General features: G+C 39.2%; 1 protein-coding gene across 2 annotated transcripts in view; it reads right to left on the bottom strand.

Annotated features, from left to right (window-relative positions):
- THSD4 (thrombospondin type 1 domain containing 4) overlaps positions 1 to 16,293 on the bottom strand; it is a 234,363-nt gene that overhangs the window by 33,706 nt on the left and 184,364 nt on the right. For both annotated transcript variants that reach the window (XM_088520213.1, XM_088520208.1), the window contains one exon: positions 13,354 to 13,558. In XM_088520213.1, the coding sequence (XP_088376339.1) occupies positions 13,354 to 13,558 (205 nt within the window). The remainder of the gene's footprint in view (positions 1 to 13,353; positions 13,559 to 16,293) is intronic.

The raw sequence follows: 16,293 nt of genomic DNA on the forward strand, positions 1-16,293 counted from the left end.
ACTCTCTCATACAGAATGCCGCACTACCTTGTTTCACAAAGCTATGAGATGGGCAGCTTGAAGAATCTACCAAACAGCAGCAACTTTAAGTAAGAATACTTTTATTTTCTAAATAAAATGTTGGAAAAAACTTCAAATACTTCAACTGTTTCATCTATATTTACTTGTACATTCAATTAAATTTAGCTTTTTATCATGTACTGAGTAAAGTTACAAAAATAAAATTTATTAACTGGAGACAAGTAACAACATTTTACTGATTAGAAATTAAGCTTCTTTCTGTCTTCATCATGCTTTTTTCCACTATATCACTTCATCTGAAGCCTCATAAGGCACCATACATGTTTTATAATGGCACCAGTAAAGCTGGCACCAGGAAGACCTGTAAACGATGGTCATATCATATCAAAGAAACCCTACCTTGTAATAGAGTAAATTTGATACAGTGAATTGCATTAAATCAATTTTTCCATCTTTGTCCCAAGGTTCTGCTTTGGCAGGTTTTACACTTCGGTGCTAAAACAACCCCCAAAAAGCCAGTATAGGAGATTTACGTTGTTCTTTAAGGTCTAATTTATTGTTGTTTCAGCTGCACGGGCACAGACCTGTTCTGGATGCATTTCGTAATGATTATGAGAGCCATGATTATTTTTTTAAACAACTTGGTCTAGTAAATTGGCACCAATTTAAAGTCTTGGCACCAGTGTTAGAAAGGAGCTGGAATGCTTTATGGTAAGTTAGAATGGGTGGATGGGAATTCAGCCCATAAAAAAATTAATTATGCAAAGAAAATTAACCTTTAAGCTCTAATCCTGATTATAAGCTGGCAAAGCAACAGGTTTTCTGAATCAGTAGTTGTGTTGCCCACCTAAGTTGCCTGTTTAGATATGACACAAGCAGCAGTACTGGTGATGCAGCGGAGGTGGGTTCATCGCTCCGAGGCGTCGCAAACCGAGCGGGCGGCGGGCGGCCCGAGTGCCTGCGGCCGCGCGGCCTCCCGGCGCAACCACCACCGCCCTCGGCACAAACGGAAACAGCCGGCTCTGCTGCCAGGGAATTGATGCTTCTGGTCTGGCTTTCACCAATACAGACTGAATTTAAAATTTCAACCGTGTCAAAGCAAAAATCCAAAGCAGCAATTCCGAAACATCTGTTGCTCTCCCCCATGAGTCGTAATCACCAGTACTTGCCAAATTTGCCACAAATGCATAGTTTCCATTCTGTCTCAGCTTTTGTGGAATTCGCTAGTTTTTCGCAAGTATTCTCCAAGTTTTAATCACAATGACAAGTCAATTTGGGTTCTCTCCCTGTTTATTAAGTTACCAGATTTCTACTGGAGCAGTATGGATGAATCTTCACAGTTAATTACTAGTGTCAATATCATTTATTTCTTTCATGACAGTTTTCTGATCTTCCAGAGAAGACAATTTGGACAGAATAAATCCTATTTTTTTTTCTACCTACCAAACAAAACTACTATTTACTGGTGCAAAGGTAGAGGCTTGCAGTTAATTGCTGCAAAATGCAGTGCTCGTTTTCTGCCTTAGCAGTGAAGTCCTTTTCCTTCTGGAGCCTTCGCTGAACTGCAGCTCTGTCCTTCCCGCTGCTGCTGGAGCTGCCCCTTCCCTCGGATACGTCCATTCCCTCTTTCGCTTCCGACCCCAAAGCCACGGCTGGGTGCCAGCATCATTGACTTCACAAAAAAGGATATAACTGGTAGTGTAACCCCACCACAGGATTTTGTTAAACCCATATGCTCACCCAGCTGCAACATAAAACTGTGAATTTACAACTATATATGGCCTGGAATTTTTGAAGTATGGAGTTCATGAAATATATTAGATGATGCACATATTAGAAGTTAAAAGGGGCATGAAAACAAAATTTCAGAATTTAGACTTTTTTTTTCCACCACAAGGCGTAAATATTCCTCATGGATTTAATCATGGCTTTCATTTTCTGTTTTCATTCTAGTATGACTTCCAATTTTAAAATTGCTCTAATAAAGTCTTCCCACTTTTTTTTTTTAAGTAGGCATACTTTTTTGAATAATTGATTAATTTTAATCTTATTATTAATAAGTACAGAATTAGTAACACCTATGTGATTCTTATACTTTCTACAGGTGTAAGTTACACGGAGACAAGACTACCCAGTGTTGAAACACGACTGAAAGGAGGATAGATGGAGCATACAAGTGGTTCCTCAAAGCATTTCTTACAGGACACATGAATATTTCCTGGGAAAGTGAATGCAAGAATAAAAGGTAACAATAGTGATGAGAGTTGTCTTTATGCAGGTGTAACATTAACTAGCTCTCTAACAAAAATAAAGCTCTTTAGTCCTTTTTAGCATGAAAAGCTTTACTGAAGTCAGCAAAATGAGCAGTTCCATTTCCTGGAATGCTGTAAACTAGATATGCAATTAATTATATTTTTACCACTCTTCAGGTCTGTCCTGAAAGTACTGAAGAGACAAGATAGAAGGGCTGCCACAAAAGCATGCTGAATGAAACGGTGGGAAAAGACAGCACGGAAGAACGGAGCAACGGTGCAAGAATCACACGGCATGGACGGTGTCTACGGAGAAAACGCATTAAATTGATACGGAATTACACATCTCCTGTTCTGTTCTACAGAGGTTCAAGACGTTCTAGGAATTGATCAGCAGAATCACCAACATGTCACTCAGCTGTGTTTCACTCAACACAGAACTTCCAAAAGTCTTTACACATTTTTGCACATATCTCTTATTTTCTTCTTCAAATAAGGTAGAGCATGATTAATGTTTGAGTTAAGGAGTGACAGTTCCAGAACTCCAGTCGCTATAAAGCTTCACTTAAATTAAACGAATTTACCCCAACTCAAATACCTGTCTTGATTTCTTTTCTGACTTATTTCCCACATACTTTAGTAACATTGGGAAATCATCTTCACTAGGAAGAGCTGTAAACCAAGCATACGGAAATAGCAAATGATATTCCAAACTGGAAACAAGTAGTCTCCATGAGGGATACATTTCCAATGTAGCATGAGATATTTTAGCTGCACAGCTCCCACTGAAACTGCACATTACAGCGTTTGCTCTAGTTACACGAGTTCAGTTAGAATCTGGTTCTTGTATTTCAGAAGTTGCTCCAAGTGGCTCTTAAGGGTTGGAGCACAATAGCTGAGCCTTCTGGCACAGCTCAACTTCACATCAGTTAGTCCAGCACAGAAACTCAGCACCCATTTGGCAGAAATCCTGGGATTGGATAAATGCAATCGAGTTATCTTCTCATCTAGACACCACTGGAGTCAGAATGGTCAGATTAGTAAAATGCACATGTGCATCCATCCACCTCGTTCCCTTCTCCAGCTGGCACAAGAGAGAGCACTTTATAGCTCCCTGCACTACCTGACAACTGCCAGGGAATTGCCACTGGAATCATCATTTCAAGCTCAGTCAAACCATTGTGATATTGCTGCAGCAAACCAGCACCATTTCTCATTACAATAAAGCTGAACTGGAAGAAATTATAATTGTTCCCGTTTTTATTATCAGATATACTTCAGTAAAATGGTCACTCAGGAAAAAAAAAACCCAGTAATTCAGTAGAAAGATTAAAAAACACTTTCCATTTTCACCTAGACAAATACTGGTGATCTTATTTTGTGTTGCCTTTCTTCATCCTTCATTTAACGTGCCTTTCTCTTGATTCAGTCTCACAAAATCTATGTGCTTGCAAGTAAATCTTCATTATAGGCACTATTACCATTTATTATTAGGTTTTAGAGTTCTTTATTCAGATCAGGTGTTACTACATATTGCTTTACTTCCCAAACAAACAGCCAGGTCTTTCAGCTAGCCTAAGTGAGCCCAGTCCCAAGGAAATCAATGGTCTCATTGTAGTTTACAAGCCACGATGGATCTGCCCCTGCTTGTTTCAACGGCAGCTTTTTTACGTCTACAAGCGCACAGGCATAAAAGTCTGCCCGAAGTTCAAAAGCATTTTTAATTTTTGTACACTTCTTTTCAAATGCTTTTAAAAGTTCTTTGGGCAGCAGAAAGAAAAAGAAAACAATTTATCCAGCCAGGCTCCAGTGTTGTTTAAGGCAGTTTATTGCAGGACCATTTTGAGGCTGCTCCTTATCCTGATCACAGGATCGTGAGGATCCAATTAATTAACGTCAGAAAAACACTTTGAAGATAAGAAGCAATTTCTGTGATACTTTTCTGAAAGAACCAAAGAGCTTTTGTTTCAACAGCCAAATTCTTAATGTGGGCATGAAATACAAACCCCTGCACTGGTGGATTTCAGCAGAAAACACCCTGGAAAGCAAGTGAAGGCAGCAGCCCTGCTCAGCAAGAGGCTTTAATAGCTGCTCCCACTTTCCTTCTTCAACTGCTCACAGTCCTGAGTAGATTTTAAGTGCAACATGACCACGTTGCTATTAATTACTAATTTAAGAACCCAGTGTCTTGAAATACTTTTGGAACATCGTAATAATCTAATAAGGTCTGGGAGTCTTTCAAAGAGCAAGGAGAAACGCAGGCAGCTCTGCTTATACTCACCGACACCAAGTTCACTAAACCATGCGTGGAAGGAAAGGTCTGGCCATTACTGCAGTCCCGCAGAAGATCAGCCTGAGCACTTTTCTCATATCAAATTGGACTACTGTGTTTTAACAGTTGAGAGGTTCAAAATAAACCTATAGCCAAGTGAATCTTCCTGTTAGTCCTGCTGGGGATGCAAACTCACAGGAGGAGCCCGTACGGGACCTCTGCTTGTTGCTAACTGCTAAAACTGCGCACTTGCAACGCCGCAAACCTCTCTGTCTGCTATAGCAACCTCCAGCACTCAGCAGTACACTTGTCACTGCGCACTAGGACTGTAAGACCAGCTTTAAAGCACTGAATGAAGAACTGTTTTCGATCCAAGATTCGTAAGGTTTAGGAATGGGCTATAATGTTCATTATGAAAGACAAGGGTTACATATAAAAAGTAATTTCTCATTATACCAATAAATAAATTTTGAAGAAATGTAAAAGCTTCAGGAAATAAGATATGCTTTCAGAAAAGATGATAAATCCTTAGGAACACTTTTTTTTGGTGAGACTTTGGAAACACTCATTCAAAAGTGTTTCATAATTCCCCTATAGCAGAAAATGGTAATGTTGAAAGTTCCTCCTAAGTTCAATCTCCTAACACAAATGTAAGACTGCAACACGGGTCACGGGTCATCTACAGGTGTTTGCAGAAGAAAACCAAAGAAAAGCATTAGCTCTTGACTATGTAAATTTAAGCTCCAACCAATCCCTGTGGATTATCTTTTTCTGTACCTCCCTTCCGCTTGTTGCAAAAGGAATGAGCAAGTGTTCGGTAAGATCAACAAGGAATCCGAGTGGATTATTGCTCAGGATATCTCTCCTAGCTCTGCCAGGCACTTTAGGAAAAATCAACCTCTCAGACCTCTGGAATATGAACCTACAAGAGAATGATGAAATGTTGGGACAGAAACTCCACAGTGAACTTGCACTTCCTCGAACTGAAGAAACCTCTGCTCTCCCATCTGCCTGAACACCTGCACACACTCCATCCAGGCAGATGTAAGAGCCTCTGGCTCTTACAAGCGATTCAGACAAATGATGGGATGATATTTTGCCGACAGAAATGTATCTCTTCCCAGAGTTTTCCTAATCTCTGGCATTGCTTTCCCTCTGAACGCTGTGGGCAGCATTTCCTGCTCTGTGCACCAGCTGTTTACCTGATGTGCCTGCTGCCTTCTTGAGGTGAGGCAGGGAGCTTGCTGGCCATGGCTGTAGAAAACCAACGCTTCAAGTGTGCTCGTAAGCCAGATATGCAGTGAGACAGTGCTCACCAGGCCAAACAGAAAAAAAAGATCATGTTTATCTGAAGATAACTAAAAATTATTATTATGTGTGCACGTGCAAGCTCTCGTCCTAATGCCATGCTCCTAAGGAGGTTATTGCTTTCTTTAGTTTTTATCACTGTCTTTCTCATTGCTCTTTCCATAAGGTCCGTTTGTGCATTTATTTTTTGTGCTGGAAGTGCTGGAATAGGTGCAAGTAGGCAAATGGGATGACAGGGCAATAACCTCTCAATGCAGATTAGCTGCAGCTGAGCTACCATGCCTAAATAAATCACTTTATTTGCATTTGTGGTTGCTAGTGCTGAGGAGAATTCAGATTTTCTATATCAAGGTCCCTAAATTATGTCCAGCTTAGCAACGTACCTTGCCAAAAAACATATTTGTAATTTCACAACACATACTTATCTGACCCAGAACTCAGGCAACCCACCAAAAATTTCAGAATTAGAACAGCTTGATTATAAGGCAGACTTAGAAATAAATGGAGTCTTGCAGTAACTAGTGCTGCCATGGGTGCCAGTACCAAAGGAAGATGGGTCTGTAAGGTTTCTAAGCAGCCAAATCTTTCTGACACAAAGTGTTCGAAGCACAACTCAACAGAGGACAAAGACACTGGACAAGTTAAGAAACACAGCATAAAGTCTCCCTTGACTAACTTAATCACACCATCTATAAATCAGGTTTTAAATTTCCCCATACTTACTGTGTATTAGGAAAGACACATTTCTTACGGAATTTATTGCCACAATGTAAAACTATTCTCTTCAAACAAAATCTTCTTGTTGGATGCAACTGTGATGCCACTAATTACTTTGAATTTCTACTGGTGGATTATTTTACTGAAAGGTATTTTAGAAAGGGTAAGAAATTCAAAGTTCAAAGGAAAATCAGAGAAGCAAGAGCACAAAAGATAAATATGTTTCCTTCGGAGGCAGTGATGTAAGAACACATTCTATCTGACTAGATCAAGGGATACTTAAGGAACAAAGGAAGAGGTTTTTCTCTATCCAAGAAATAATTTCACTCAGAATAAAATAAGATTAGGGAATCAAAATATGCTGTACAGAAATGTCTAAGACAATTGAAACCAGGTTCACAGACATTTTTTCTTAAGTTTTGCTCTGTAGAACTTGAACAACCATTTAAATTAGTAACAACCTCTCTTCTTGGCAAGAAAAGGAAGGAATGTGTCTTGATATGATTTGGGAATTTGCCTATGGATAGCTATGAATTTGGAATGACACTGGTGAGTCTTTTCATGTAGCTGAGTTAAGAGCAGCAAATGCATTTTGAATTAAATTTTCTAAAACGGAGAGGAGAAAATGATTATATCTGACACATGATTGGCAATGTTAAGATCACTACACCTTGATCGCAACACTTCTAAGTAAAGAACATCCTTAGGTAAACTAATATTTACTCCAAGCAAAAAAGGCAAATGAGCAACAAATTGTGCATGAGGGCCTTTGATCACCTCACAAAGTGAGTGATTTCCAAAGGATACAGGACATTCCAAAAACTGTCCCTTGTTGGACATCTTAGTGACAAAGGAAGAAGCAAACAAGAAAATCAGCTGCAATAGAGAGAAAAGAAAGAAAATTCCAGAAGAAAACCACATGCAAGAGGCAAGGAGAAGAACTGAAGATACACATTTATTAAAAGACCTGAGTGGAGACCAGAGCGGTGAGGAAACTGAGACAGGTACAGATGTTTTCTTGCATAAATTTCTTGTTCTGTCTACCCTGAGATGTAATTATTACTATGTATTACCATGTGCCCTGCACAGGGACTATCATAAAGACACAAACGATCCGGGCACACAAGACAGCAACCGGATGGCCCCCTGCCCGGGCTGCGACACAGGTATCACCAAAGCATTCTTCTAGCAGCCCATTTAGGACCAACGCTTTTCTGTTGAGAAAACTCGATGTTTTCAGAGCTCTGATTTTTGTATCTAATTACCCTGTGTGAACACCAGCAGAAAAGTAGCACTTTCTACATCACCATGAAGAGTCAGTTTCCTCTACAAAGTAAGAGGAAGAGCACAGTTTGTGCAAAGTGAGTGTATCAGAGTGAAAGGGACCCTCAGGATGTGGGGACATGGGAGCTCTGCTTCCAATTCTAGACCTGAAGTAATATGTAGATGCATATTTAATAATCTGTTAAACCTGGTGAAAACTTGTGAGAAGACTTAGAACTCACGAATGACGGCTAGGAATGAACGACTCTTTGATACTTCAAAACTTTGAAAGAAACTGAATGAAGGAAACGGTCATGAAAATTGATGAGAGGCATCAAATGTACACAGCCTCAGAGACCTAATGAACATATGCTGCTCAAAAGAATTCAAGATTTTTAATAAACCTGGAGTAAAATGTGTGCCAATATTCCAAATACTGTGTGCTAGACAGAATAGCATAACTAATATTTTTATGCAAACTACTTGACAAATCTAGACCTTTCTAAAGCCTTAAAATATAAGAATTTCAGATAAGTGAGTTCAAATAAAAACCTCACTCTCTGGTTCTTAAACCTCTTAGTCCATCTCTCCCCAAAAGCATTTCCATTGAAATCGTGCAGTCAAGTTTCTTCATTCTGACCGTAACTGGAAACAGAAGCATAACGAAAATACCGTGAGAAAGGCTGAAATTAAAGATTTTTGCGTCTGACAAGAAGCAGGAAATACTGAAAATCTTGCAACAAAGTCCATTCTCCAGAGAATTACAGGCCAAGGGGATTTGGAAAGTTATATAAGCAACCAGATTGCTGAGTGCTTTACAAGCCAAACTGAACAGTCAGCCTTTCTGAGTTTCCTCTATTTTGCATACTTCTCTTTATCCCTTTCTTTCAAAACAACCTTTTCATATTTATACTGAAAGAAAATTCATTCCTTTAATAAAGTACTTAGGAAACAAGCACCTCAGTGGGACTCATTGCTGCTGGCTGTTGTTCAGATGATGTATTTGCAGGGCAGATCATCAAAGCAACAGCAGGCTTCAGTTTGTGCATCACGGTAGTAATATCTTCTCGTAAGAACATTACTTACAAACAAATGTTAGAAAAAAGATTATCACCTTTGTCAAACAATGACAGAACCAAGAATCACAGAAAACAATAACAATTGCTATGAGCTCCTAGATTGATCATAATTATTGTCATATTGAGCGTGTATCAGTCACAAAGTCTAGCCAGTAGATGCTGGGCAAAAAACATGCCTGTTCTGCAAGCTGCAGAGGAAATAAGGAAAATTAAAAAAAGCGCCAGGAAGCCGCGTACCTGGAAAAGAAGCAATAAGGAGAATTCTCTTTGAGATTGAGGCCAGCTGGATAAAAGCCCCCGTCACCCATTCAAGACAAACTGCTTGCTCAGCACCCCAGCTTTAGGGCTCTCTCTCAGCAGATACCCTGCAATCTGGCAAGCAAGGGAAACTCTTTTAGAAGCTTCTGCGTGAAAATACAGGCGACAAACTACACACAGATGACTGCTTTGTATGACAGTGGTAGAGAGACTGCTCCAGCCACTCAGGCTTAATCCCTTTCCTCAAGCCAGAGGAAAGGGTAATTCCTATTGTTCTTGAAGCATTTACCTCTTCATCACACAGCCGAGTAACATGGTCTGCATTTTCATAACAGTTGCTGTTTAATACATGAAAAGGAATAAAATAGCTCCTGGAAAAGCATTTCTTCTGTATGTTTTCAAAATGCCTCTGGAGCCCTACAGATCACTGTACAGTGTTAGGTATTAGCTGGCTGTTTAATGATGCCAGATGGGAAAAGGTCACCTTGGAACTACTATAATAAGATAACCTTGCCAGAAACTCCAAAATGTAATTATTTAAGCAACACCCATATTGGAAAAAAAAAATATATGGTCAGCAAAGACCACTGCACGAGATACATTCTGGTTCAACCGAAGGTCATTAGGCTAGGTAAAATTCTTGAATTCAGTGGAGTTGAATTCATTAACACCAGGGCTGAATTTCATCCAAAGCCTTAACAACTTCAAGGGCTTTAGTAAGCAACTACTCTAGCCAAGAACTACATGTTGGCTAGAATAAGATGAACATTTATTTAGTGAAATAAACTCTCCCTGCAGAAAATCATTTTGAAACTATTAGAAGGATAATAATTTAAAGGATATGTAAATGTGTGTGTGCGCGCGCGCGTGTGTGAGTGAGCACAAGTCGGAGGAAACTAGGTATAATGAACTTCATGTGAGACGTTTTAGAAACATAGAAGATACTGTACTTTACTCTCTTAACACACTGTTTCCTATTAGGTTTTAACCTTGTTCTTGCATTAGAAACAAAATTGTGACATATTTTTTTTCTTAGGTAACTTACCTACACATGCATTACCCTGCTTGAGCAGGGGATTTGGACTAGATGATCTCTAGAGGTCCCTTCCAACCTCAATCATTCTGTGATCTGTAAATGTGCACTGAATTCATGTGACTCAATATGGGCCCAACTTGGAAACACTTTGAACAGCACTACACCAGGTCACAAGTTCAATTCCCTTTACAGTTCCAGGAGCTTTAGCACTGGATTTTACACTGCTTCCTGACCTATGACACCTTGGATGCTTAGCCCTGGATTTATTTTGCTTTTGTTTTTAAAACTAAATAAAAAGTTCACATTGTTTTCAGAAATGTTTTATAATGGAAAGGAACCATATCTTGCGAAAGCTTTTAGGCCCTAGGCTCTCCCTGGCTCCTAGATGCTCCCCAGCACCACCACAGCAGAGGCCTACCCAACTCCCAGTACGATCTAACCCATCTGAGCACATGCAACTGCTGCTCGAAAGCACACGCGGCCGTCTCCACTGCCTCTCACCCAGCATTACCTCTCTGGTAGCTTTTGAAAAATGCAACACAAAGTAGGCTTAAGAACTCTTTGAAGGAGCCTGTCTATCCCCTTTAGCCTGAATTTTCTGATTACCCAGAAAATAACATATTCCTGAAATATCAAAAATTTTGTATGCACTTGTCACTTTTTCTAAAACAAATTGCATTACTGCTTCAATCTAGTCAGAACATACACGTTCTATTCACTGCTTGGAGTTAGTAAACCTCTGTAGGCTACCACGGCAGCCAGCTGCAGCACCACAGCCCTGCTTCCACGGCGGGTCACATCTCTTGGTTTGTAACAGCACAGTAAAAACAAGCACTGGATAAAGACAAAAAACCAAAAGCAGTAGGGAGAGGCATTCAAACACTTAGATGCTTTGATTACTTTTATCTGAGTCTGAATTTCTTTGAGGAGGAAACCTCACATTCTTGCTTGCTTTTTCCAGCACCTATTGATTTTACAGAAAAGAATGAACACACACACATTCTGGACTGAGAATATGATTAGTGAGGAGGTGTGGAGCTCTGTAAATCCACATGGAGCCTGGATGCTCACCTGAGATGACCTGAACAGGCAGAGCCTCAGCAAGGCCTGCTGAGATCTCACTGAGGCAGTTCTAGTGATTCTGAGCTGATGCATGATTTTACACTGAAGAAAGCAAAAAATGGGCAAACTGAAAACAATGAATCCTAAACATAGGAGGAATGTTGCTCACAAGCAGCTGTGATTCCTGCAATTGGACAGGGCAGGGATCTGAAGATTCAGTTTAGCAAAGCACTCAAATATAAACTTAAAGCAACTGTTCATGGGTACTTTGTTGTTGCTGCTGCTTCCGCAGCATAAAGACAGATTTTTTTTTTCCCTTTTTTTTTTTTTGAAAAAAAAAAGGTTCAAGGGTTTTGCTTGTTTCTATAAATTTAGAGAAACCTGTAAACATCAGAGATCTGAGTTTTTAAGTCTCCAGCTTTACCAGGTTTATATACTCTATAACAATCTGCTTGAACGCAGAGATTTTGAAGGCTGTGCTATCTGTCAGAAACCTCTGACCGTTAATAGACTGGAAAACAATTCTCCAAATACCACTGAATTTGAACAAGAAATTGCCAACAAACCCTCTTCTAGTTTTAACTTTCTGATCTTTAGAATACTTTCTTTTCTGTGCTCACGCAATTACACCTGCCTTGATAAGCCAAGCTGATAATGTTATAGTATATATAAAGGCTGGAGGTCCTTCTAAAGGGGACTACAGCCCTAAGAGTTCTTAACAGGGGTGGGTATTGGTAGATCTGGCAGACTAACTCCATACCAGCAGCTTTAAACTGGAAGCAGAGATGACAGCATAAACTCTGGGGATAAGGAGCAGCATGGGAAACAGAAATCCTGCCACTTTCCCATACATGCCAACAACATTATTTTCAAGTAAAAATGTTACTATTTTTCCGTCCTGGCCATTCCAAAAATATTCATGTGGTCCAAGTCGTCTTATTACAGCTAAGGGAATTTCCTTGTTACCTGTTTTAATAAGGTGACTTGTAAATCTGAGAAGAAAATCTCTTCGGTTTCATGATTTTATAAAATTTGCAACGTGACAACTTACACAAGTTGGCTTGCCAAGTAAACTGTATTCTCATCCATCTCCCACCAAACGCACAGTATCTACAGAAGCGCTTTAGATAAAACAATTATTCCCTTTTATGATGCAATCAGTTAGTGCTGATGAATATTGGTACATATATACAGCTCATTAATATTTTTGGAAGGAACCAGGACAAAACAGATTTGATGATAAACCACCTTACAGGAGGTTCAGAATGTCTGGGCTGAGATTTGAAACTTCCAGTGCAGCAACTCTAGCAACGAGGACATGGAGCTAGTGAAAAATGGCCTCATGTAGATCCATTATTAGCATTTGCTATGGTAATTCTCAGTAGAGGTCTCAGGCTTGGCAAATAGACAGTGATTAAAGGCAGAGATTTATAAATCCTAAAAAACTGTTTTCTCTCCAGACCACTCAGCAAAACTGGGTCCAAGAGGGAATCACAAATGTAAGGAAACTAAGGAACTAAGGGCTCTGCAGGTGAAGGAGGGAATGGAACCACTCACAATGCACACAAGACAAAGATATATATGCAGAAAGTTCCACATTGTTTCTAATGCGCAGGACACTACACAGCCCTAAAAATATACCCTCCATGCTAAAAAGTTAATAGAAATGCCCTGGGATTCTCTGTTCTTTTGAATTAAGAACCTCTTTGAGAATAAACTGAATAAATAATCTCATACCCTGAAAACATCACCCCAACATCACTTCATCTCAGCACAACTGTGGTACGCATGACTTCCATGTCAAAAGCACTTACATTTTAGGCAATCAGACAATCGTCTTTTCTGCTCAAGTAAGCTTGACATACCTCACATAACCAAGCACGCTCCTTTGCTGGATTCCCTTTCTGACAATATGACACACAATGTGACAAGTCTTTTATATCAGATCAAACCAGAATGATAAACTGAGAGTTAGTTCTGATCAAAATCCTAATTTTTTTTTTCCCTTGACATCTCAGAGTGTGGCTTACCTGGGCCCAAATTGCACCGTACTACGAAGAATGCATTCACTGAGATACAACTTACCCAAATAGTTGTTGCTCTTGTACATCTCTGTAATGTTGATTTTAGTAGCTCCTTCAGGAATTTCCACTATCTTGTGGTAGCCAAGATTTGTTAGTGTGTGTTTGAAAACTCCAGACACAACTTTGCAAGCAGTATTGTCCCCTCCACATATTCCACACTTGTCAACCACCTTGTCTGAACCCAGATAGTCATCGCAGCCAATGCTCTGCAAAATAAAACACATTTTTTTTCAAAATAGTACAACTGCAAAATTTTAAGCATAACCAACTGCAGACAGTGTGACTTCCAGAGAACATAAAGCCTGAAAAGATTTTACAATTAAGGTATCAACAATTTCTTCCTTTTTTCTTCTACATGCAATAAAGTAATAAAAAACATCCACACCAGAGAACATATATATATATATATATATATATATATATATATATACACACACACACAGGGTGCGTTTCAAGTTAGTGTACAGGTTTTGTTCCTAAAAGCAATCTGTGTCAAACTTTGCAATATTCTAACTGAAAACACAAGAACATGGTAGAAATCACTAGTGCATTTATCGTTCCTGGTCACACTCTCCTCATCTTAAAGGCAGGTATCTCTTAACAACAGAAATGCTATAGCTGTTAGTCAGAAAAGAGGTGAAACAGTGCTGTGATTTTGCTACGAATCCAAAATAGACTTTCAATACAGGTGCAACTATTTTATACATAAATACTCTTTTTAATTTCCTCCAGGAATGAGTACAGAGCTTCCTCTGGTACCAAGTGTCTTGTAAAAAGTATCTATACTGTGTCTAAACTATAGCTATCCTCCTGTTTATAGAACACAAGAAGGTGGTACAATGTCATTTTGGCCCACTTTGTAACACCTCCCCAGACAAGACAATTGAAAACAACCACCACAAAAACAGACAAAAAGAGAAACTCAAACTTACTGTACTTTAAAAGGGCAAACAATAGCGAGATTAATTCTTTTGCACAAAATATTTCTCTGTTACATTGATGGTTAGTATTTACAGACTTTTAATATCACTTTTTGTAAATACTCATCCTCTACTTGTATGATTAATTTTGTATTTAAAATAGTAGGAAACCTTCACACTTTCTCTGAAATGTGAAGTGTTTACATTAGACGATGAAGAAAATATTTGCAAAATACTGGATGAAAAAAGTGGCTAATAATTTTTATGGTCTCTTGTGGAAGCAAAAATTCAAGTAGAAAGAATTTTCTAATACCACCAGCTTATAACATAGTGAGTGTGCTGAGCCCTGGCGTCACTGTTTCTCCACTGTCCCAATACTAATGCTTGTCCCTTGCTGTGAAAAATGTTCTAAACTGCGAGCCAGATTCTGCTTAGTTCCAATATAAATATTTAATACCCAACATCTTTCTTATGACTATCCAAGAAACACAGATAAAACATCTAACTTGTCACTGCCAGGATCTCGTGGGGCTTGACACGGATGCCTGTTTGTGCTCATGAAGCAAAGGGATGAGCACTGCCAAGCACTTGGAGGCTGATGGCGGGAGAACCTGATAACTAAAACTTGTCCCACCCTGATACACCTAGAGGGATTGGTGCATCATTTTGGAAAGATTTAGGATACAGACGGAAACACTTGGTTTAACGTCTTGCATTTGCGTTGCATGGCAGAAATGCAAGGGCATGTGTGAGTTTTATTCTTGTATTTTTTCATTAAATGCATTTTACTTAAAAAAAAAAAAAAGTAGAACAATACTTACAAAGTAAAGAGGGTACTACAGGTATTAGTATACTACTTTGCAAATTACTACACCTACTAACTTATTTATATGGATTAAGTTAGTAACAACTTAACAATACTTAACAGTGGTGTTTACCCTTTGTTTAAACATGCTGATTATCACTAAGTGAAAGACAGAGAGCTGGGCCTGTTCAGCCTGGAGAAGAGAAGGCTGAGAGGGGACCTGATCTTTGTACATAAGTACCTCAAGGGAGGCAGTGAGGAGGATGGTGCTGGCCTCTTTTCAGTGGTGCCACAGACAGAACTAGAAGAAATGGCCAGAAACCAAAGCATCAAAAGTTCCATGGGAACTTAAGGGAAAATTTCTTAACAGTGTGGGTGGCAGAGCACTGGAACAGGCTGCCCAGAGAGGTTGTGGAGTCTCCTTCTCTGCAGATCTTCCAAACCCGCTTGGATGCAGCCCTGTGCCACATGCTCTAGGTGACCCTGCGTGTGCAGGGGAGTTGGACTAGATGATCCCTAGAGGTCCCTTCCAACCTTAAGCATTCTGTGATTCTATGATGATTCTAAACCAAATCATACTGTATGATTTTAGATCTGCCTAAAACAATTTGAAGAAAATGAAGTTACCTGAATTTAAGACAGCTGTGACCACATACTGTTTAATTTATGGACTCCTCCTCCTCACAGGGTATCTTGATTCACACTTCCCTGCCCTATTTTTTGGACAGAAATGTAGCGGTGTTTAGAATCTTCCTATGTTACTGAGTGACTTCCAGGAAGCTTCCACTGCCAGTAATTATTTTATGGAGCAAATCCTTTCAAACACGAGGTGCCGTACAATATGAATTGCTAGCATAAATGTTTACTGATCTTCTACATCACTATTGAGTCCCATAAACATTAAGATATTTTTCTTCCTTCGAGTGAGTAGAAAAGTGAATGTTACTCATTGCACAAAATGCAATCACTTAGCATCACTTAGTGCTCACAATTTTTAAATGTTCTTTCACAAAAGACTGAAAAAGATACACAGACTGAATTACAGGAGACAAGAATCTAAAAAACTGAAATCAGTAAGAGGCAATGAGAGGACATAGTACCATGACTAGTAAAAATATATATAAAAAAAACACATATGCATTATGCAGAGTACACCCAGATACACAATTTACATTCCTACAGAACAGGTATTTAGTAACAGACCAAAATTTCACAA

This window comes from Tinamus guttatus, unplaced genomic scaffold, assembly GCF_059628265.1.
Source record: "Tinamus guttatus ecotype Peru unplaced genomic scaffold, ASM5962826v1 Tinamus_guttatus_pri_ptg000004l, whole genome shotgun sequence".
NCBI classification, from domain to species: domain Eukaryota; kingdom Metazoa; phylum Chordata; class Aves; order Tinamiformes; family Tinamidae; genus Tinamus; species Tinamus guttatus.